At 41.1% G+C, this 24,295-nt stretch overlaps 2 protein-coding genes across 5 annotated transcripts in view; one reads left to right on the forward strand and one right to left on the reverse strand.

The window, feature by feature from the left end:
- Window positions 1–3,864, forward strand: part of apba1a (amyloid beta (A4) precursor protein-binding, family A, member 1a) — a 68,151-nt gene extending 64,287 nt beyond the window's left edge. For both annotated transcript variants that reach the window (XM_026322035.1, XM_026322033.1), the window contains exon 12: window positions 2,217–3,864. In XM_026322035.1, the coding sequence (XP_026177820.1) occupies window positions 2,217–2,288 (72 nt within the window). In that variant the 3' untranslated portion in view covers window positions 2,289–3,864. The remainder of the gene's footprint in view (window positions 1–2,216) is intronic.
- A 9,275-nt stretch (window positions 3,865–13,139) lies between these two features.
- The window catches only part of fam189a2 (family with sequence similarity 189 member A2), a 41,920-nt gene continuing 30,764 nt past the window's right edge, over window positions 13,140–24,295 (reverse strand). For all 3 annotated transcript variants that reach the window (XM_026322623.1, XM_026322624.1, XM_026322622.1), the window contains 3 exons: window positions 14,782–14,940; window positions 14,023–14,360; window positions 13,140–13,916 (listed from right to left, as the gene is read on the reverse strand). In XM_026322623.1, the coding sequence (XP_026178408.1) occupies window positions 13,611–13,916; window positions 14,023–14,360; window positions 14,782–14,940 (803 nt within the window). In that variant the 3' untranslated portion in view covers window positions 13,140–13,610. The remainder of the gene's footprint in view (window positions 13,917–14,022; window positions 14,361–14,781; window positions 14,941–24,295) is intronic.

A 24,295-nucleotide genomic window follows, 5' to 3' on the forward strand; every position in this document is an offset into this window, starting at 1 on the left:
GGCTGAGAGGGAATTACTGCAATACAATGCAGATGCAAATGTATGTTATCTGAGTCGCGTTTTTCCTCTGATAAGAAAGTAAACTCTTCTGAGAGTCTCTCGCTGAGATTCAAGTTGTTTTATTTATGTGTCTGTGAAGAGAGATGACAGAGACAGAGAAGACAGAGAGCATACCCTGTCTGCTTTCTTTATTTTACAAAAGCATAGCGTTTTATTATTATGACTGTGTGCAAATAAAACTAGACCCTTTACAGATTTGAATGATATATTGCTCTAATCTGTACAATCAAAACTGATGGAATAATTTAAGTTTGTTTCAATGTTATCAGGAGAAGATGCCGCAAAATGTAGCTGTTTTGGCTGTTGCAGTGTTTCTTTTTTGCGTGTGTTTTCGCTGTTGTAGTGTTTGCATGTGTTTTGGCTGGATAAAGTGCAAGAGCTTCTCCAAAGACTTAAAAGCAGCTTGGGCATGTTTCATGCATTTTGGGCCAGACTGACAACTCAGGCAGAAGAAGCATCCAGTGGCAGGCAGTTCCACCACTACTGTTGGTAGTGGTAGTGAGGGTATGGAGAAACAGTGTTTGTGACATTCCCACAACAGAGCCTGCGGTGGAAGCTCACTTCTGCTGACATCCCCTGTCATCAGCAGCACCCGCCCTTCTTTCTAGAGCATATTGTTGCCACAATCAGGCCTGATGGCCACACAAGGCGGTTGTGGTCTTCTTTGTTGATGGTGTACCAAGCTATACTGGAGGATGAGATGATGGCTTCAACTGGCTTTGGCTCTGACAACTGCCTCTATCTTCAAAGGTGGCAGTCAAGTCTTGGGAAGGAGCCATGGGGTTGTTTGTCTTGCCAGGTGCCCCAGGCAGCTCCTCATCCCTGCAAATAACAGACCCCAAAAGTCTCGTGGCAGAAAACCCTGTTCCAGGGATCTGGCCTGCTCTCTTTCCTTTCATATCCATACAGGTTTTAAGGAGGAAGACATGCTTGGCCTGACAGACCTCTGTGTTGTGGTGAGCTAAGCATGTCTGCACCCCTCTAAGACTCACCTTGCTCACGAGACTCCATTCCCAAGCATGTTCACAGAGTTTGGTTCTGTTCAGCATGCAGACAATGGGAGGTTTAAAGTGCAGCAGGAGGAAGCCCATGGTGGTCCCCATACATGTCTCGTAAGCATATTTCATTGGTCCATAGAATCAAAGTTCTTTCAACAGTCACACCTAGGCCATGTGCAAAGGGTGCATTTCAAATCACTGGAAAAAAAACAAAAACAAAATCGTTGTTGGAAAACATTCTGATCATTAATTTCCAGAGAGAGTCACATCTTTCTCATCCACAGATGCTTTTGCAGTGAGCACACCGTCTCAGGCATGTGCAATGCGGAGTGAAATGTACATTCTATGCTTTCCTTTATGTTCTTTGTCTGAAGAGCAAGTCACGAATCAAGCTGAACATTGTCAGATGTCCCACATTGACTACTAACCACGACAGGGCAAGCTTCACTTTGTTGTGATCAAAGACCAATCAGAATGGTCCCTTCCAAAAACAGTTAAAGTAGTTTCTATTCAAGATATTTCCTGGTTCAAAAGAAAGACAGGTGTGGCATGCATATAATTCTAGATATCGGGGCTTTGTGAGAAAACACAAGTTCAAAATGCATTCACAATTGTCAATCTCAAGGACTTATTTTCAAAATAACTTCCCACTTCACCCAAGTAATTGTCCCATATTTGCATTTCAGGGGATAATTTCCAAGTTTCTAGTCCCCTATTTGGTCTCTCTCTAAGCCCAAGAGTGTTTGTGCAATGCATGTAAGCAGTGGTGGGGGCACTGAGATGATAAAAGAGAACTTTGGTTTATGAATTTAACCATGGTTCACTAGGTAGCATGTGTGAGTGTGTCATCAGACCACCCTCTGTACTCATATGAGGTGTGGAAGAGGTATTTTGAATGACTCTCAACCACTTTTATTGGGGCAGGGTGTCTGCCCTCCCTGATACTTACATGCTTACTCCCAGTCAATAATGGCTGGTGTCAAGTGATAGGAGCTTCTGATGAGGTCATGCTGAAAGCATTCACCTAATGTGAGACACTTACTCATCCTACTCAGAGAACTGTGGTTATGTATGATAAGGCTTGATTTTTGTTCTTAATAGGTATGCACTATTAATAATTTAATGTATTGAATGGTTTGGTCTGTTTGTGTCTGTCAGATCCACATGAAGACAATGCCTGCTGCCATGTATCGCCTGCTGACAGCCCAGGAACAGCCTGTTTACATTTAACAAGACAAAGTTCTGACCTCATCCACCCTTTAAACTTCCTGCAAACAACTGTCACTTCACAAGCCAAGCCCATCTCCTCAGCCCCGTGCTCATATTATGCTTTTCTATCCATAGCTGATGGACCATGATGAGTTGTTGTGTGGATTGTTCTGCTGCTCAGCTTTGTTCTCAAGTGAAAACATTTTTCTTGATTGGGCTAAAGGTAGAATTAAGTCACAAACTTATTTTGAGCTGGGAACTGAACCTTGAATTTGAACTTGAAGGCAATCTGTACATCAAACCTTCACTTCCATGCTGTTATTTCACTGTCAGAGCACTATCTGTATCTGGTCATATTTTCTCCACAAATCATTTCTGTGAGAAAATCTTTTTTGTTTGTTTATGTGCATTTTACACTCTCATGTTGTAGCTACATTTCATGGGATCAAGCTTGCATTCTCACTCAGATCTCCCTCCTGCTACTAAAATCCACCCAAAGTGCTGTACAGTACATTAGTGTTCTTTGCACAACATGGAAACCTCCACAGTGGGAGTATGTGAGGACACATTCCCCCTCATTACATCCACATGTTTGATGCATTGTTAAGGAGTCGACCCTGGAGCTCTATTTTGCACTTCACAATTCCAACAGGGAAGTTTCCAACTTTATTGGAGTCAATTGTGTGTGTCATTTTTGTAATCTTTGTACAGAACACAAACCTCACACTGACTTACACGATACCCTGTTACACCAAATTTTTTAGACGTTAGATTTAGATCTTCAACCTGAGTCTACAGTTGGGGAGGGTCCCAGCCCTGTGGAAAACATCTTGCATTCTTCCAGTATCTAAAGTCAAGTGTCCTGCTGAACTAAATGACTGCAGGTCAGTGGCTCTCACATCCCACATCATGAAGGTCCTGAGATCCCCTGCAGTTTGCTTACAGAGAACACATTGGTGTGGATGATGCTGTCCTCTAAATGCTTCGCTGTGTTTTGCCTCATCTGGAAGAGCCTGCAAATATGATTTGATTTTTCAAGTGCATTCAATACCATCTAACCCGTCATTCTCAAAGACAAGGTCAAAGGGATGGGGGTGGACCACCTTTATTTCCTCACAGATTACCTGACAGAAAGGCCACAATTTGTCAGGCTTTGTTAGGACTAAACCAGGACTAACCCAAGTCTAAACTGAATTGAAACCATGTTAAAATCAGGAATATCCAAACAAAGATTGAAGGTAGCAATAGTAAACCAGTACTAAACTAGGTCTAATCCATCCATTTTCTTACATTTCTCCGGGGCCGGGTCGTGGAGGCAGTAGCCTAAGCAAGGCTACCCAGACTACCTTCACCCTGATCTCCAGCTCTTCTGGGGGCACACCGAAGTGTTCCAAGGCCAGCCGAGATACATAATCCCTCCAGCATGTCCTGGGTCTTCCCCAGGGCCTCCTCCTACTGGGACATGCCCCGTGCACCTTATTTCACACAGAGCTGACCTGGAGGCATCCCTAACAGATGCCCAAGCCACCTCAGCTGGCTCCCTTTGATGTGCAGGAGCAGCGGCTCTACTCCGAGCTCCTCCCGGATGCCCAAGTTCCTCACCCTATCTCTAAGGGAGTGCCTGGCAACCCTGCAAAGAAAGCTCATTTCAGCCATTTGTATCCGAGATCTTGTCCCTTGGTCATGACCCAAAGCTCATGACCATAGTGAGAGTAGGAACGTTGACTGGTAAATCGAGAGCTTCGCCTTTCGGCTCAGCTCCTTCTTTACTGAAACAGACCGGTACATCAACTACATTGCTGCTGCCGCTGCACCGATCCGTATGTCAATCTCATGTTCCGTTCTTACCTCACTTGTGAACAAGTGAACAGTGTTACTTTACATCACTTTTCAGCAGAAGTCACTAGAATTTAAAGACAGAGGTGGCACAGTTTCAATGAAATCAAACGTAACCTTTTTATTAAACATTGCTGCAGCAAGTCTAAGCAAAGTTAGTATTGACATTTTTTAAGTATTGAATATCAGACAGTTCACATTAGAAAAACTAGAGACGTCAAAACATTAAACTGTGAAGTGAAACCAGGTCAAAATCAGGTCTAATCTAGGACTCATGTTAGCAATATGAAATCAGGACAAAACAAAGACTAAACATGGACTAAACCAGGACTAAACCAAGACTGAATCAGGACTAAATCATTACAGCTACACACAGCACAATCTGCTTTATCTGAGCGCCATGTAACCGGTACGGCAACACCAGTGGGACAAACCTCCTTCTTGTTTTTCTTGGCGGGTCACAACCAGCATTCAAAGGTGCATACTGCCACCTACTGTCCCAGAGTTTGTATCTTTACAAACTTAATGAACACGATCATTACAGTTTTAAGACAGTTTCTCTGCAAAAGTTACGAGTAACGAGAGCCTTGATAAAAATGTAGTAGAGCAAAAAGTATTATATTTATCTTTCAAATGTAGGGGAGTACAAGTAATAAGTTTCCCTCCAAAATACTACTCAAGTAAAGTACAAAGGCTAAAAAAATCTACTTAAGTTCATTATTGTCCACCTCTGGTCGTAAATACTGTTGCTGTATAAGCTTCCCTGTGGGTAGCTCCGACGTTAATTTGTTGACTAAGTTGACAGAACTGGCAAATCCAGAGTGTAAACCCATCCGATACTGATTCGTGTTTGGGCTTGTGTTCAATCTCTCTCTCTTTCTTTTCTTCATTTCCTGTGACAAAACCTTCTTTGGTTTCTTTGCTGGCTCTGCCATGATGTTTGTTTTGAGAATTCAGATCATTTCGTCTTATAGTTAGCTGTTGGCTAACTCCACACAGGCTATGAGTAAAATGTGACATGTGCCGTAAAGCAGGTCACACTCTTTTGCTGGCAGCAGATAGGTGGGGCTGAGTGGCAGCTGATGCCAGCCCGCTCAGGCTGTAGCAGCACAATAATGTCTCTAAAAATAATTAGAGACATTGTTTAAGGTCCCTGATAGTAGCCTTACTATAAATGAAATAACTTGGCCTAAGAAGTGTAAGTGAAAACTGAGGGCAGCAATAGTGGTGAGTCTGATGCTGTTGTACTGATGAATTAGTGCAATGGAAATGTACATTATGCTGCATGTAGCAACACAACAGGCAAAAATAGAGAAATTCAAATTAAAAGAGGCACTGAGCAGAAAACAATGAGGCTTCTTACCGAGATCTGATGACTTTTCAAACAGGGCATGTTGAATAATATCCTGTCTCTAATTTGAACCTCTTTCAAGGGCCTCTCTTCACATTGAAGGTTCACTATTGAGAACTTACAGTAATCAATAAAATAACAGTTCACCCCAGGTGCGACTCCTGAACATATCACAAAAGCATAAAGTTATAGGAAAGTGTGTCATTATTATTTTATTCTCCATTAAAAACACGTTATTACCAGACACACTGCGATAATCCATGTGCAAAGTATTGTGTAGTCATCAAACATGTGGGATACAGCTGTTTGCTGAATGTTATGAGCATAAGTTGACATTTTTGGAATTTTAGTGTTCTTTTCAATGTAACAGATAATAACAAATAAATGTAATCTTATCTGGAAGGAAAGATTGAGAAGGGGACATTTTACATGAATGTGAAGTGGAATTATTACACATAATAGTTTGATTGTGATCAATACAGCAAATATTACAGTACAGGTTAGTTTTTTCCCCAAATATGTGTGATCTTAGAGGGAATACATCCCACTGGCTGCATGTATTCCGTGTCTACCAAAGCTCTACTGCTGGTTGTTTAGTTTTCCCTCAGTCTGTCCCTGCAATGCAGATTTGTCACAGGGTTCCACTCTTATCGAAAGTGCAATGGATTTTGTGTTATTTTGTTCATGCAAAATTTTCTTATTTCAATGTTTTATGTTAAAAATGTGTATTTATAGACATAACATTATACCATAGCTTGTTTTTCAAATCTTAATCATTTTGTTGTTTTATCTTATTTATTATAAGATACATATACTTTGCTTTACTGTAATTTGCATCATCTTGACAGTGAGCAAATTGTCAGTTTCCTTTTCTTTAGAAAATACTGTGGATATTCTTAATCATTAACTCCTTTGCATTGCAGTTATTTTGGAAAGGCATGTTTAGTAATAGTATTGATATCACACAAGACAAACTAACACAAATTAGAAAACAGATGCAAAATAAAGCTTTTTCTGTCTGCCATCTTGTTGCGAAGATAAAATGTGGTAAATCTGTTTATTGTGCGGTATTTTAAATGTACAATATGTTACAACTATAGCAAAAATAAGCACCTATTAAACTGCTTTACTTTTACTTGAAGAAAGGTCAAGCACATAGTTAATCTGTCTGTGGTCCAGCTGTCCCTGCTGGGCAAGTTTGGACTTGGTTTCTGGATTTTTTTTTTGCTGAATCAACTCTTTCCTTCAGTCTAATACAGCATTTAAATGCCTCTGTTCCCTTCCAGTTTCTCTGGGAATGTACCTACCTACATCACGCTGGCTTTGACAAACTTTTTCTTTCCTTTTGGCTGTTGTGTACTTGTGCTTTCTTTTTAGACACCAAAATGTTTAAGGAAAGATGTTGCCCACTGATGTGCCCAACTTCAAAACCCAGGGCTTTATTTCAAATGTATGTCAGTGAATTCATCTTGGCCTTATTACTACTATTACTGGACTTTTTCTAATGTAACCACAGATGCAGAAAGGTGATGGCAGTCTATTTTGGACTTTAACATGAGCTACTCTGAAGCCTTGCAATTAATCTGTACCTACTGCTTTTAGTGTGTGTGTGTGTGTGTGTGTGTGTGTGTTTGTGTTTGTGTGTGTGTGTGTGTGTGAGATGTGTGATTACATCAAACAAATACCAGCTGGAAATATAGAATACAGTTATAGGTCAACTATACAGGAAACTATGTAAAAGTACTTACTTATATACTATTTGTGTGTTTGGATTGGCCTGTTGGCAAGCCTCAGTCAATTGAACACAATGTGAAAGGTAATTTGAAGTGAATGAAATGTAGGAAGCAACATTCATGTATATACAGTATGCAGCTATAGCACAAGCTATTTTAAGGTGTGTGTGTGATATTGTCCCCTCCTGCTCTGTCAGGTATTGTATTCGTAAGCATGACACAACATAAATAAGGAAACAAGCAGTCGAAGGTGAGGGCAGGTAGCAGGGTTGCTAACAAATATTTACAAGTGCACTCATTCTGAATGTAACAGACATTCATTTTCATTGTATCTGAACAGAAAAAATCACACAAGAAAAATGCCATTTCTGTAGAGCAGCAGTAATGTTTTATTTGCCAGCTTTCTGTGTGATGTTCTAGCAATTGGCGCTACAGTCCAGTACCAGAGCCAGAATGTTTGTAATATTATTTACAACAATAAATAACTTGCAAAAGGACTTTGGCGCAGGTTGTGATTTATTTACAGTTCACGCATCTGTAACTTTGTCATGAGGTAGCAGCGCCGCTGCGCTCCTTTTCCCCTCATGTGTCTCTTCCCTCTCCTTCTGTCTGTCATCTTGTTTGTCATTACTCGCAGGTGTGCGAGGTGAGGAGGCACGCAGCTCATCACACACTCACTGCCATAAAGCCCCGGACCTTCACCAGTCAAGTCATCAGTTTGTCAGTCTACCTCATCGGTAGTAGTTACTTTGGCTTAAACGCTATTAAGTATGGCAAGCTGTTTGAGCATAAATTAGATATCCTTGATATCAGATGTTCATTTCATATACTAGTTCAGTCTTTGTCAGAACCAGTTCGACGTTTGATTGCACTAGTTGGACATGTGATTGCACTAGTTGAACAAGAACCCTTACTAGTCACACTTTCTTAGCAACTAGTGGCACTTCTGTCCAGCTAGTTCCAAGAAAAGCCTTAATATCAATGCCAGTCACTGCACTAGTAGGACCAAAGTCCCAACTAGTGTAGTGGAAATTTCTTAAGTTTGAGAGTTGCTAATTCTCAGAAACAACCAGTGTGATGAATCATCTCAGGTTTAATCACGGGCCCAGAAAGGACATCCTTGCAGAAATTCTCTGACTCTGTGTTACAACACCAGGTTTATATACACTTTGTCACCATAATCTGAAGCCACCCTACATGTTTGTTCAGGTGTCCTCTATCTCCAGGCCTCTACCAGCACTAACCAAATTGTTGGCAGTTATTTACAACCCTCTACAACCATAAAACACTAACCCAATAACAAAGACAGAACCACATACCATCAAAGGGTCAAGCAAACATTCACATCACCCCTTGACATCTTGTAAAACCTCCACACTAGTCAGCTTTTTTATGTACCAGTGGCCTTCTGGACGAGACTAGTAAGGCTAAAAGTCCTACTAGTTAACTAGTGAGGGCCATCATGCACACTAGTTAACTAATTAATACCTCTAGGCCTTACTAGTTAACTAGTGAGGCTAAATAATGTATACTAGTTAACTAGTACGTTTCAAAATGTTCACTAGTTGAACTAGTGAAAGCCCAAATGTTCACTAGTTAACTAGTAGCACAAAATCCTAATGAGGGGGATGGGCTGGTGGGCATTAAGGCTTTTAATTAGCTCTCTATTCCAAAATTAAAAATGCTAACAAATCAGAATGAAGGATTTTGTCATTATCCCGACCACTTCATCTGCATGTTGCGCACTAGTTAACATGCAGGCCTGAGGAACTGCACCTAGTTACCTAGTGAATGCCTGTCACAGCTTACATGTTAAACAGTCAAAGGCGTAAAGTTAACAATTCAAGGTTTATTAATTCTTACTAGTTCACTAGTGAGATTCAAATGTTTACTAGTTTACTAGTAAATACCAAAATGTCCACTAGTTCCACAGGTGGGGATCATTTTGGCCTTTCTTGTTAACAAGTAAGAGAACCGCCAACCCTTAGCGGATCGCCGCCGCTAGCCCACCTGGAGCCCTTCAAATGAGAGCAGGTTTTTGGGGCCGGAAAGCTGAGGTGGGGGGCAGCGGGCACATTTCTTAGGCCACAGTGATACACACGTACAAAGACAGTTCTGTCAAACTAAATTTTGGCTCTCCATGCAAATTTTCAAAACGTTTAGATAGAGGGCGCTATTTGCAACCCCTCTCCTGTAGATGATGCTGACCAGGAATTAGCTAATTTGGTAAAAAGCCCTGGGACAAGTTCATTAAAGTATGAGGTAAGCAAAAACAGTGAACTCAATGACCTCAAATAAAACTCCAAACTGGTGGATTTCCTGTTGGTTGTACAACCTCGACATGTTAAGCTTTTTTGCTTAGCCCGATATAAAGAATAAACATGCCGAGTTTGGTGACTATGATGAAAAAGTGTTGGTCTGGCTCCCATTGGCGCAATGTATTTTCACTTTTGTCAGGCGCGCTGAAGAGCCATTCTTTTGAAGTCATTTAGCCTATGACACCTATAAAATATATAATTTTCACGCGATTCTGAATTTTGGGCAAATTTTGGAGAATTTTCACACATGATCAAGGGGTCAAATTTGAGGTTGTTTCGGTGAAAAATAGATAGAAATAGAAAAGAAGAATAATCCTAACGATTTCCAGGCCCACGTCGCCATGGCAACCACATCATATACATTATCTGAAAGGTCTCGCGCATCACCACGTCATGGTGGGGTGTGGGTCAATGCCCCACGCTGTCTGACAAATTTTGACATGCCCTGACATTTGTGCTTTTTTCAGTTGCTTTTAAACATATCAATGCCTGGTTCATATGTGAGGATTATGTTCTTTGACTTTTCCTGTGCTTTCAATACTATCCCAATACTGAGAGGTAAGCTTCTATGTATGGGGGTGGCCTCATGGATTATGGACTATTTGACATCCAGACTGCAGTATGTCAGGCTGGTAAGATGTGTTTCTGGGACACTGGAATGCAGCACTGGGGCTCCACAGGGGACTGTTCTTGCTCCTTTTCTGTTCACGGTCTATATATCGGACTTTAGGTATAACAGTCTTGCCACCTTCAGAAGTATTCTGATGATACGGCTTTTGTGGCATGTGTGCATAGTGGACAGGAGGGGGAGTACAGGGACCTAGTGGAGGCCTTGGATGACTGGAACAAAAAGAACTATCTTCTCCTGAACACCACCAAGACTAAGGCTTTCTATATTGAGCAATAATAAACACCCCCTCTACGATATACTGACTAAACAGGGCAGCAGCTGCAGTGGGAGGCTACGCTGCAGAACTGAGAGGTTGAGGAGATCCTTTGTCCCCACAGTCATGAGACTTTTTAATATTAATTGTTGATATGTTAGTTATGCTATTTATGTTATATATTATTGACTGAGTGCCTTTAGCTGTTAATTATATTTTATATTTTATAATGACGTTTCTATGTTAAAGGTAATATAAGAGCTGCAGGACAATCTGAATTTCCCCCATGGGGGGATGAATAAACTATCTATCTATCTATCTATCTATCTATCTATCTATCTATCTATCTATCTATCTATCTATCTATCTATCAGCTGAGAAGAAATTTCCATTTTTTCACCGAAAGGAAACCACAACTTCAGCTAGGTCTTCTTCCTCATCAGTGTCAGAGTCTTCCTCCTCTGGGTTGTACTCTGTCATCCTCAACCTCTGACACTTCCTAATCTAAAGCCTCCTTACTATCAGCCTGGCTTCTCTCCTCCTGATTACTGTCATGGTCAAATATGAAGTCCAGAGTTTCACATGCAGCATATCTACAGTGGGTACGGAAAGTATTCAGACCCCTTTAAATTTTTCACTCTTTGTGTCATTGCAGCCATTTGCCAAAATCAAAAAAGTTCATTTTATTTCTCATTAATGTACACTCAGCACCCCATCTTGACAGAAAAAAACAGAAATGTAGACATTTTTGCAAATTTATTAAAAAAGAAAAACTGAAATATCACATGAGGTCGAAGGAACTGTCCAAGGAGCTCAGAGACAGAATTGTGGCAAGGCACAGATCTGGCCAAGATTACAAAAGAATTTCTGCAGCACTCAAGGTTCCTAAGAGCACAGTGGCCTCCATAATCCTCAAATGGAAAAAGTTTGGGACGACCAGAACTCTTCCTAGACCTGGCCGCCCAGCCAAACTGAGCAATCGTGGGAGAAGAGCCTTGGTGAGAGAGGTAAAGAAGAACCCAAAGATAACTGTGGCTGAGCTCCAGAGATGCAGTAGAGAGATGGGAGAAAGTTCCACAAAGTCAACTATCACTGCAGCCCTCCACCAGTCGGGGCTTTATGGCAGAGTGGCCCGACGGAAGCCTCTCCTCAGTGCAAGACACATGAAAGCCTGCATAGAGTTTGCCAAAAAACACATGAAGGACTCCCAGACTATGAGAAATAAGATTCTCTGGTCTGATGAGACCAAGATTGAACTTTTTGGTGTTAATTCTAAGCGGTATGTGTGGAGAAAACCAGGCACTGCTCATCACCTGCCCAATACAATCCCTACAGTGAAACATGGTGGTGGGAGCATCATGTTGTGGGGGTGTTTTTCAGCTGCAGGAACAGGACGACTGGTTGCAACTGAAGGAAAGATGAATGTAGCCAAGTACAGAGATATCCTGGAAGAAAACCTCTTCCAGAGTGCTCAGGACCTCAGACTGGGCTGAAGGTTCACCTTTCAACAGGACAATGACCCTAAGCACACAGCTAAAATAACAAAGGAGTTGCTTCAGAACAACTCTGTGACCGTTCTTGACTGGCCCAGCCAGAGCCCTGACCTAAACCCAATTGAGCATCTCTGGAGAGACCTGAAAATGGCTGTCCACCAACATTCACCATCCAACCTGACAGAACTGAAGAGGATCTGCAAGGAAGAATGGCAGAAGATCCCCAAATCCAGGTGTGAAAAACTTGTTGCATCATTCCCAAGAAGACTCATGGCTGTACTAGCTCAAAAGGGTGCTTCAGCTCAATACTGAGCACAGGGTCTGAATACTCATGACCATGTGATATTTCAGTTTTTCTTTTTTAATAAATTTGCAAAAATTTCTACATTTCTGTTTTTTTCTGTCAAGATGGGGTGCTGAGTGTACATTAATGAGAAATAAAATGAACTTTTTTGATTTTGGCAAATGGCTGCAATGACACAAAGAGCGAAAAATTTAAAGGGGTCTGAATACTTTCCGTACCCACTGTATTGGCCATCAAGGCCTCAAAAAAAGCTTTGCATACCAGAGTTGCGAGAAAGTTGATTGCAACAATGTTGAAGTTCTGTTTTTCAATAGGTGTGGTTCCCGTGGGGAAAAATCATATTGTTAACCCGTGGGGGTTGCCATGCCATAATGGGGCACATGTGTGTGTATGCGTGCGTGCATGGTATGTGTGCCTGTTCAATGACACCTGCGTGTTAAGGTGTGGGAAATGGGTGTAAAAATGTGCTTAAACTCTGTTTCATACACTAATTTTAGTTTAACCCATTCATTTCCAATTACCATTTTTGACCAGGAACTCCTAATTCCATAAAACACACACAATTTTTATAAAATTATTTTATGCGTTTGAATGACGTGTGTGAACAAAGTCATGGAACCTCATGACAAACATGAAATTTACTGCACTTTTTTAGAGAGGCAACTTGTAAATCGGTCAGATTTGACTGGAACACAAACTCACAAACTGGTAAATTAGCTTAGCTAATTAACAGCATGTTTACTGTAGCTGTGGTCATAAATTTGACATTCTTCACAGCCACAAAAATATTTATATTCATAACTATATCCTTTTTTCTTTTTTCTCTTATTTAGTTAAAAGGCACAGCGCATATTAATGCACATATCATTGTCTACTACTATCAATTCTACTGCTAAGCCCTCAATGAAGAGCTTGAAAAACCAAATGCCTCAGATCAGTAAAAGTCTGAGTTCAAGGTAATAAACCAAATTTATTAGGGCTTTAGTTAACAAGCTGGACCAACTGTCTGGAGTTGTCAAAAGACAGAAATGTGATTTGTAAACATGGAAGTCACCATCACTGCCAACATGGTGGACATTTTAATAATCATTCACTCATGAACTGCAGGAGGAAACCAGAGTACCTAGAGAAAACCCACGCAAGCACAGGGAGAACATACAAACTCCACACAGAAAGGCCCCTGCTGGGTTACAAACCAGGGACCTTCTTGCTGTAAGCCACTATGCTGCCCACAGTTTAATACTAAAATGCAAATTCCAATCAATGCATTGGTAGTGCCACAATTAAAACTTATCTTTGTGTAACTTTCACACATATGTTAATAACACTGTCCATGAAGATTCTCAGGCTAGAGGTCGAAAAACCTAAAAACTTAAAGTCCAGTTGCCATGACTCAACTTCTAGTTAATAACACTGGTTTTGCCTCAAAGGATTGTCTCTCTAAAGACTCCAATCAGACTATGAGGGCGGTCGGGATGATTCAGGTGAGACCCTGCCCTTGAACTCGATCTAGAGCCTGCTGTTAACTCCATGTTTCTACTCTTTCCTCCATGTTCCGAAGACTCGAGCGCTGCACAGGAGGTGAAGGAGCTGAGGTCCCCACAACTCTGCAGGTGCAGCAGACCAGGCATTCTCCTGGGGGCCTGGGGGAAAGTCTGGAAGGAACTGCCTGATGGCTGCTGCTGGGGAGATCTGGGCTGATTGGAAGTCATCTCTGAGTCAGTAACCACCTGTAAAAAAACAGGAAACTAATGTCAAACGTCAAAGATCTTCATGTTAGGTTTGTTTTGAAACTGTTCCACAGAGTTGTGTTTTACAAATGAAAAGAATTCCTACCTGTTCTATATAACAGGCACAGCGTACAGCCTCCTCTATGTGCTCCTGATCTGACTGTAGGACTTGTCGTATGCTGTCCACCAACTCTTGGACCTCAGGGGCCAGGCCCTGGGCAGCTGGCTGCTCCAGAATTTTTCGTACCAATTGCTGGGTGTGTTGGTAGCTTTGGTAGTCTACCATGGAGGAAGGCCGAGGGTGCCAGGGCAACCTGCTGTTGTTGCCCCGTCGCAATGTGACCTGGCGCTGGGTGTGGGCAGCCAGTATGGTTTGAGAGGTCTGGGTGGAAGAATCTGTGGTCTTAGGAGAAGGGACTAGATGGGTGTCTGTGCTGCTCCACACTACAGCAGACATCAGAGGGGAAAGACAATTCAACTCCTCCAATTATTCATAAATATCTATCATAGCTTCATCAGAAAACAGTAGCCTACTTGTGAAAGTAGTACAAAATGTCAACATGAGAACAACATGAAGACATTTTCAATTTTAGGGTGCAAGCTTTCAGAAAAAAGTGTTTAAAAACATCAGGAAATCCTTTATTCTGATTAATTTATTGTGATGGTTGTTTCCCAATTCAGATAGGGTTCTTAATGTTGATACATCAATTAAGGATACTTTATTGAATAAATTCCAAAGGATAACTGTAGAGTGGTGAGGGACAGTAGTCATACAGTAAAGATCAAGTGATTGAAAAGACTTATTCATGTGCTAATATGTATGTAGTCTGAATGGGTGTGTCATGCATCAGAAATAAAAGCTGACCTTTAGCAGTGAGGTCCATTAATAATGGGTCACTTTTGGAGCGATGGATGCCTGATTTCCTCCAGGGGTTTAGTGTTGGAGTGTGCTTCTGCTGCTGAGGAGGCAGCTTGGCCTGCGGAGTGATGTCTAATGCCACCGATACCATTCCGGAACTCATGTCTAAGACCAGACACACATCCGTATTTTTTGAATATCCAGCAGATTTTTCTCTTTTCTCTAGTGCAAACTGTTAACAGTAAAAAATAATAAACAGACCATATCTTTCTGGACACAAACTCTAATAATAGGTAGCTTATATTGTCAAAACAAATGATAACAATGCTACACAAAATATTCACATAATCAACTAAAATAGTCAGGGCTGATAATCGGCATTTAAAATATGCACAATACATTTCCATGGGCAACATTCTGTCCCCGTGGTCTACAAAGAAGCATGCCGTTTGCAGACTGCAATCTTCAGCTCAAAGTCATCATTATTGTGGCATAGTATTCCATGTCTTTCAATTCCATCTCATTTTAATTCATTTGTTCAACGAACAGCTGTGGGATTACAACTTGGCTAAAATGTGTGTGAGAGAATTGTATAAATACTATCTAATGTTTTACTGATACAGTTTAGCTAGTGTATGCTTTTATATTATATATATATATATTGAGAGATATGTCACAGACTTGAGAGTGGTGGCCAGCAATGAAAGAACATCTTTTAAGGGAGGACTACTTGACATTGAAAAAAATGTTTGAGAACAGCAAAACATTACAAGGGCAGACAGTTGAGGAAGTACATGCCCTGAGGAAGACTCCACGCAGAGAGAGTGATGATGTCTGCTGTAACTTTTGTGGCCACAAACGAGAGAAACAAAAAGAAATGTCCAGTCTATGGAAAAAAGTGTAAACAGTGTGGAAAAGAAAACCGCTTCACTGTAAAGTTGAGAAAACTAAAAAAAAGGATGCTGGTGCACACAGTTTCAGAAGCTAGTGAATCATATGAAGACATCATGACAGTAAAGGATGTGGGAGAAACAAAAGAGATGGTCAACTAAATGAAAGAAGCACACAATAAGAGTAAACAGCTCTTCGCAGCTATGTTGCTGTGGACTACTTGGACTACCATGTTATCCCTGTGCAACTGTTAAATCCAAGCACACCACTAGAGCAGACAGAAAGTGCTGGCCATGTACAACAAAAGCAGACTGCACCCACTAGGAAAATGTAAAGTCAAACTTAGGAATCCAAGAAATGATAAACTGTAAAGTTTGGAATTCCAAGTGGTGGATCAGGATGACAGAATTCTGTTACTGGGCAGAAAAGCCAGTGAAGTGACGACGTTGAGCAAAGTGTAGAATGAAAACATTCTAGCTATTGACAGTATTGTGACAAAACATTGCCCTGTGACAAAAAACTGCTCTGAGGAACTCAATAATGGACAAAATAGTCCATACTAGAAGTTTGAAAATTTTTTCACAGGCGATGGCTGTTTGGAGGATGAGTTCAACATTGGAATAGACAAAAGTGTACCACCAGTAAAACTGCTTAAGCAGAGTGCCAGTTGCTATGATGGCTTGAAAGCAGAGGAATAATTGTGCAACAACAAACACTGAACAGGGCACTAAAAAGTAGCCATTTTCCTCTTCCCACTATTATATATGATATATATAAATCTATATATCTATAGATATCCTCCTAGAACTATCAAAAACTAAGGTATTTATGGTTTGTGATGTAAAGCAAGGATTTTGGCACGTCAAGCTAGACAAAGAATCGAATTATCTCACCACATTAGCTACCAAATTTGGCTGGTACCGTTGGCTGAGGCTTATGCCCAGCACTGGAAGATTTTCAAACTTGTGCAGGTGTATATGTCATTGCAGATGACATACTCTTCACAGGTTAGAGAGACACACAAAATGAGGCAAACAGAAATCACAACAAGAACTTGAGTTGTTTTCTAATGAGATGCAGAGAGAAAAACATCAAACTGAACGTGGACAAGTTTAAACTACGGAGATGGTCAGTATTCTATATTGGACATGTACTGACAGCAGAGGGTCTAAGGATTGACCCAGTGAAAGTTTGAGTGATAAAAGAGTTGCCATAGTCTACGGATGTGTACAAAGTCTTGTGGGCATGGTGTCAAAATTTTGTGAACATCTCTCGGATCACTTTGATTTACACAATTTACACACAGAAACAACATGTGGGAATGGACTGAGGTGCACGACAGCTTTTCAAAGACTGAAGAATAAGATAAGGCACCACTTCTCAAGTATTATGACCAAAATGAAGAGTGCAATTTGACACATCAGAGACAGGACTTAGGTGCAGCCCTGACACAGAAAGGCAGACCTTTGTGAGCAGAGAGAGAGGGAGTGCTCGAAATAGAAAAAGCAATGTTTGGCCATTGTGTTTGGGATGGAAAGGTTTCCCCAGTATACTTATGGCAGAAAAGTGACTACAGATTGACCATAAGCCACTTGAGAATATTGTTAGAAAACCACTACGTAGTGCATCAAAGGGACTACAGAGAATGTTGTTCAGGTTGCAGAAGTATAACATTGATGTGATCTATGTGCCTGGCTGACATATGATATGCTAAGCAAAGCGACGGCAGAGAGGCGTTCTGGGAGACACAGAGATAGAGCTCTTGGCAGAGAGATTATCCTGAATCCACAAAGCAACAAAAAGAGGACGCAAAGTTGCAAAGAATAACAAATGTGATTCTGAGAGGATGGCCTCAGAACAAATAGGACCCTTATGAAATTCCAAATGCAACATATGCAGGTCAATGCACCCCAAGCAACAGACAATCCCATGACATGTCCTGTAGACCCTGGGCCAAGGTTGGGACTGATTTATTTACTTGGTACAAGAAGAACTATTTGATAATTATTCTAACTTCTGGTAAGGTGATTACCTACCAGACACTAAGAGTACCACAGTGAGCAAATTAAAGGTGTGGAGTTGTAGATGGGTGGTGTCCCGAGTAGGAACCGCTGCTATCTCAATACATTTACACAAACAGTGACTACAACAAATGCACAATCTGTCATTACTACTGAGTGTGGTCACGCAAAGGACTGACACACTGTTACTAAGTCCGGTTGCTAGGTTAAGAGGCCTACTTATCTAAAGGATTATACTCAATGAGCCTGTGATGTGAAATGTTTAGTTATTTGTTGTGTTCATGTTTATGATTTATGTTTACATTTGTATACACCCCAAAGTATACGTTTATTTTTGTTTATAGAAAATGGACAATTCTCGTTAAAAAAAAAAAAAAAAACAAAGGAAAGGATGTGAGGATTGTTAATATGTTGAGTGTTCCTAGGGGGTTGGATTTGGGTGTAACACTGACCTTACTCTGAAAGTTAGGTATTCATGGAAACTTAAATAACATTTAGCTCTCTCTTTAGCTTGTAACCTTGCAAATGTGCAGGTAAGTCAGCTAATGTTGTTTGACAGTATTCATACCTGTTAGTGGTCCGGGTAAGCGAATCACTGTTGTCTTGCAAGTGTGTCGTGTTGTATAGTTCGTCTACAGACTAGCTATAGTTTAACACACCTAAAAACCAACTAGCTAAACTCTAAACAATTCATTAACTGCTACATTCCGGTACTAGTCAAGTACCTTTCTATTTTGACCGGTATTTATTGCTATTTCCTGACTTAGCGCTCGTTAGCCTACCGGTTAGCTTAGCTAGCTAGTTAGCTTAGCTAACATGGCCTCTCCCTCTCTCTCTCTTTCCTGCTCGGTGTGCCACATGTTTAGTTATTCCTCTGCCTCCTTTAGCGATAATGATACCTGTAATAAGTGAAAGGTTCTGTTAGCCTTGGAGGCAAGGATCACTGATTTGGAAGCGCGGCTCCGCACCTTCGAACAAAAGCCAGCTAGCCTAGCCCTGTTAGCAGGTATGGAGCTAGCGAACTCAGGGACTTTTAGCGGTCCAAGGGAAGCTCCGGAGCAGCCCGGAGAATTAGCCTGGGCGACGGTCCGACGGAAACGTACTCCTAAGCAGAAGCCCACGGCTCATCACCTGCCTCTTCAGGTTTCTAATAGATTTTCCAAGCTCGGTGACACACCTTCTGACACACTTTGGCAATTCCATAGTCAGAAACGTGAAGCTAGAGACACCAGCGACCATAGTCAAATGTTTCCTGGGGCCAGAGCGGGCGACATCGAGTCAAATCTGAAGCTGCTAGCTAAGGCTAATCGTAAATATGGGAAAATTATAATTCACGTCGGCAGCAATGACACCCGATTACGCCAATCGGAGGTCACTAAAATTAATGTTGAGTCGGTGTGTAACTTTGCTAAATTAATGTCGGACTCCGTAGTTTTCTCTGGACCCCTCCCCAATCTGACCAGCGATGACATGTTTAGCCGCATGTCGTCGTTCCGTCATTGGCTGTCTAGGTGGTGTCCAGCAAACAACGTGGGCTTCATAGACAATTGGGCCACTTTCTGGGGAAAACCCGGTCTGGTAGCGAGAGACGGCATCCATCCCACTTTGAATGGTGCAGCTCTCATCTCTAGAAATTTGGCCGAGTTTATTAGCCGACCTAAAGCCTGACAATCCAGGGTGGGGACCGGGATGCAGAGACTCAGTCTAAAACGCCTCTCTGCAGTTTCCTTAGAGCCGCCGCCCCCTCAAACCACATAGAGACTGTGTCTGCCCCTCGAACATATAAATCAAATAAATCAGAAGTTAACAGAAGAGGAGTTATTCATAAAAACTTAATAAAAATTAAGACCACTCCTCTTATTGAACAGAAAAACAGAACTGTCAAATGTGGACTATTAAATATTAGGTCCCTTTCATCTAAATCTTTGTTAGTAAATGATTTGATAACTGATCACCAAATTGACCTACTTTATCTTACTGAAACCTGGCTACAGCAGGATGAATATGTCAGTCTGAATGAATCAACCCCCCTCAGTCATAAAAATTATCATGTTCCTCGAAGCACAGGTCGAGGTGGAGGAGTAGCTACAATCTTCCACTCAAACTTATTATTAAACTTTCATCCTCAGAACAGTTATAACTCATTTGAGAGCCTCACTCTTAGTCTCTCACATCCAACTGGAAAACACAAAAACCAGTTCTACTTGTCATTGTGTACCGTCCACCTGTCCCTTACTCAGAGTTTTTAACTGAATTCCCTGACTTTCTGTCTGATTTAGTGCTTAGATCAGATAAAGTCATTATAGTGGGAGATTTTAACATTCATGTAGATGTTGAAAATAACGGCCTCAGCATTGCATTTAATTCTATATTAGATTCAATTGGTTTCATTCAAAACGTTAATAAACCCACCCACTGTTTCAATCACACCCTTGATCTTGTTCTGACCTATGGCATCAAAATTGAACATCTAATAGTTTTTCCCCCAAATCCTGTTTTGTCAGATCATTCTTTAATAACTTTTGAATGTAAAATGATGGATCATGCAGCGTTTGGAAGAAAATTCCACTACAGCAGATGTTTATCCGACAACACTGTTAATAAATTTAAGAAAATTATTCCATCTTTATTTACATCTATGCCAAGTATAAACATAGTGGAGGGCAGTTGCTTCAATCCCACTCCCTACCAAATTGATCATGTTGTTGACAGCGCTGTAACCTCACTGCGTGAAATGCTTGATTCTGTAGCCCCTCTGAAAAAGAAGTTAGTGAATCAGAGAAGACTAGCCCCATGGTATAATTTACATATTCGTACCTTAAAGCAGGCATCATGAAGGCTGGAAAGGAAGTGGCGTTCCACAAACTTAGAGGAAATTTTTCTAGCCTGGAAAAACAGTCTACTAACATATAAAAAAGCTCTCCGTAAAGCCAGAACTGCATACTATTCATCACTAATCGAGGAAAATAAGAACAATCCCAGGTTTCTTTTCAGCACTGTAGCCAGGCTGACAACAAGTCACAGCTCTGTTGAGCCCAGTGTGGGGAATGAACAGGAATGAACTATTTGAAGATTTTCAATCAGGATTTAGAGCACATCATAGTACAGAAACAGCACTGTTGAAAGTTACCAACGATCTTCTCTTAGCCTCAGATAATGGACTTGTTTCAATACTTGTCCTCCTAGACCTTAGTGCAGCATTTGACACCACTGACCACAATATCTTATTGCAGAGACTGGAGCATGTGATTGGTATCAGAGGAACAGCATTAAAGTGGTTCCAATCCTATTTATCGGACAGATTCCAGTTTGTTCATGTCCATGATGAACCTTCCACACGAACAAAAGTTAGTTATGGAGTTCCACAAGGCTCCGTTCTAGGACTGATTCTGTTCACCCTGTACATGCTTCCTTTAGGATATATCATTAGGAAGCACTCTATTAATTACCACTGCTATGCGGATGACACTCAGTTATATCTATCTATTAAACCTGTTAACACAAACCAGTTAACCAGACTTCAAGCCTGTCTAACTGACATAAAGGCCTGGATGACCAGTAACTTTTTACTTTTAAACTCGGAGAAAACAGAAGTCATTATATTTGTGTGTCGAATGCTGCACTAAGGTCTAGGAGGACAAGTATTGAAACAAGTCCATTATCTGAGGCTAAGAGAAGATCGTTGGTAACTTTCAACAGTGCTGTTTCTGTACTATGATGTGCTCTAAATCCTGATTGGAAATCTTCAAATAGTTCATTCCTGTGTAAGTGGTCTGATAGCTGCTTAGCAACAGCCTTTTCTAGGATTTTAGAAATAAATGGCAGGTTGGATATTGGTCTATAATTAGCCAAGACGCCTGGATCAAGACTAGGCTTTTTGAGTAAAGATTTGATTACTGGAGTCTTAAAGGCCTGTGGTACGTAGCCTGATACTAGAGATAAATTTACCAAGTCCAATAAAGATGAGTTCATTAATGGCAGGGTGCCTTTAAGCAGTCTAGTCGGGATGGGGTCAGCACTCTATTAATTACCACTGCTATGCAGATGACACTCAGTTATATCTATCTATTAAACCTGTTAACACAAACCAGTTAACCAGACTTCAAGCCTGTCTAACTGACATAAAGGCCTGGATGACCAGTAACTTTTTACTTTTAAACTCAGAGAAAACAGAAGTCATTATATTTGGGCCAAAAAATCTCAGAAATAACTTTTCTAAAATTATAGCTACTCTAGATGGCATAGCCCCGGCCTCCAGCACTACTGTAAAAAACCTTGGAGTTATTTTTGACCAGGACATGTCCTTTAACTCGCACATAAAACAAATCTCTAGAACTGCATTCTTTCACCTGCGCAACATTTCCAAAATTAGGAGCTTCCTGTCTCAAAATGATGCAGAAAAACTAGTCCATGCATTTGTTACCTCAAGGCTAGATTACTGTAACTCATTACTATCTGGATGTCCCAATATCTCCATAAAATGCCTCCAATTAATCCAGAATGCCGCAGCCAGAGTCCTGACAGGAACTAGCAAGAGAGATCATATTTCTCCTATATTGGCTTCTCTTCATTGGCTCCCTGTAAAATATAGAATAGAATTTAAAATCCTTCTTCTCACATACAAATCCCTTCATAATCAAGCTCCTTCATACCTTAAAGACCTCATAGTACCATATTATCCCAATAGACCACTTCGCTCTCAGAGTGCAGGCCTACTTGTGGTTCCCAGAGTTTCCAGAAGCAGACTGGGAGGCAGAGCCTTTAGTTATCAAGCTCCTCTCCTGTGGAACCAGCTCGCAGCCTGGGTTCAGGAGGCAGACACTCTGTACTTTTAAGGCTAGACTTAAAACCTTCCTCTTTGACAAAGCATATAGTTAGGGCTAGCCTCAGGCAACCCTGAACCATCCCTTAGTTATGCTGCTATAGGCCTAGACTGCCCGAGGACCATCGGTGCACTGAGCTCCCCTACCCTAATTCCCCCGCCCCCCCTTTCCCTTCCCCTCCCCTCTGTTCCTCTCCTCCCACCTCATGTATATTCCACCACTGAATGTCACTAACCTTGTGCTCTCTCTCTCCCCTAATTTGTGCTCTCTCCCTCTCTCTCTGTTCTCTCTGTACCTTCTGCAGGTGTCCCTGGTCCTGGAGCTGTATATCGCTGATGTGCAGTTACTGGTCCCACCAACCTGCAGTGTCTATCTGTTGTTTATTGTTGCTGTTCTTTTCTCTCTGCTCTATCCACTCACCCCAACCGGTCGAGGCAGATGGCCGCCCAAACTGAGCCCGGTTCTGCTGGAGGTTTTTTCTTCCGTTAAAGGGAGTTTTTCCTCTCCACTGTTGCCAAGTGCTTGCTCATAAGGGAAATGTTGGGTTTTTAGTTTTAGTTTTTGTAAAGTGCCTTGAGATGATTTGTATTGTGATTTGGTGCTATACAAATAAAATTGAATTGAATTGAATTGAATCTTTAGGATTTTAATGATAGTTTTTCCTAGAGACTTACAAAGCTACATTTGTATCTTCAAGGCCGTATATGTAAAACACACTTCATCTGTAGTCAGTCCTCTGCACTTTGGATCAGCCACCAAGCAAGACAGCAACAGAGTGCAATCTGTATATCCAATATTGCATGGACATACTTGCATGGAAGGGACACTTAAGTAGGTGCAACATTCTTTTGAGTTACCCAGACTACCATGCACTGTAGTTGTGTATTTTCCTGATATTATCAGTTTACACCTTAAATCTGACGTTTATAGCAAATAAACATAACCAAACTATTTGTCATCTTATACCATGTGTGTACTTGCTCTTTTTACATTTCATTTGCCAAAGAAAATGGTTCTCACACAGTCGGCCAGCAATCCACGTTTTACAATATTTCAATAACAAATAGGCACATTTGACAAGGCAAGTTTATTTGTAAGGCACAATCCACACACAGAGTAATTCAAAGTGCTTTGCAGAAATAAAAGATAAGTTAGAAGTACATAGGAAAAATAAAAATAAAACAGCAAATAGTATACAAAATTAACTTAAAATTAAAGGAGGATAAGTGCATATAAAACACTTCCAGCTGTGATATACAGAGCTGAAAATAAAAGTTTTTAGCTTGGACTTAAACATTGTCAAAGATGAGACTATTACAGATTTTAGCTGCATAAAACGGAAAAGCTGCTTCTCTGTGTTTAGTCCTGACTCTGGACACGAGCAGAAGGCCTGTCCCTGATGTTCTCAGAGTTTGAGATGGTTCATATGGCACCAACATGTCGGTGATGTACTGTGGTGCTGAGCCATGAAGTGACTTATACTCAAGCAGTGCTGTTTACAGTAATGTGGTTTTACTTCCTGGTTCTAGTCAGGACCTGAGCAGCAGTATTCTGAATGTATTGCAGCTGCCTTACAGCTCATTTTGAAAGCCCCGTGAGCAGGGCAGTACCAGAGATGCCCTGTGTTTGTAGTTTTGCCCAGAGGATCTCCAGAGCCTCACGGCATCCTCAGTGGGTGCAGCTTCTCTGTTGCTGCATTCAGTCTCTCAATGTGTTTCTTCAGTCATATCTGGATTGTTGTGTAGTGGCCCAATCTGGAACTTTATGTTTTCATTTATCAGTCCT

The sequence above is a fragment of the Mastacembelus armatus genome, chromosome 9 (genome assembly GCF_900324485.2).
Source record: "Mastacembelus armatus chromosome 9, fMasArm1.2, whole genome shotgun sequence".
In the NCBI taxonomy this organism is placed as follows: Eukaryota; Metazoa; Chordata; class Actinopteri; order Synbranchiformes; family Mastacembelidae; genus Mastacembelus; species Mastacembelus armatus.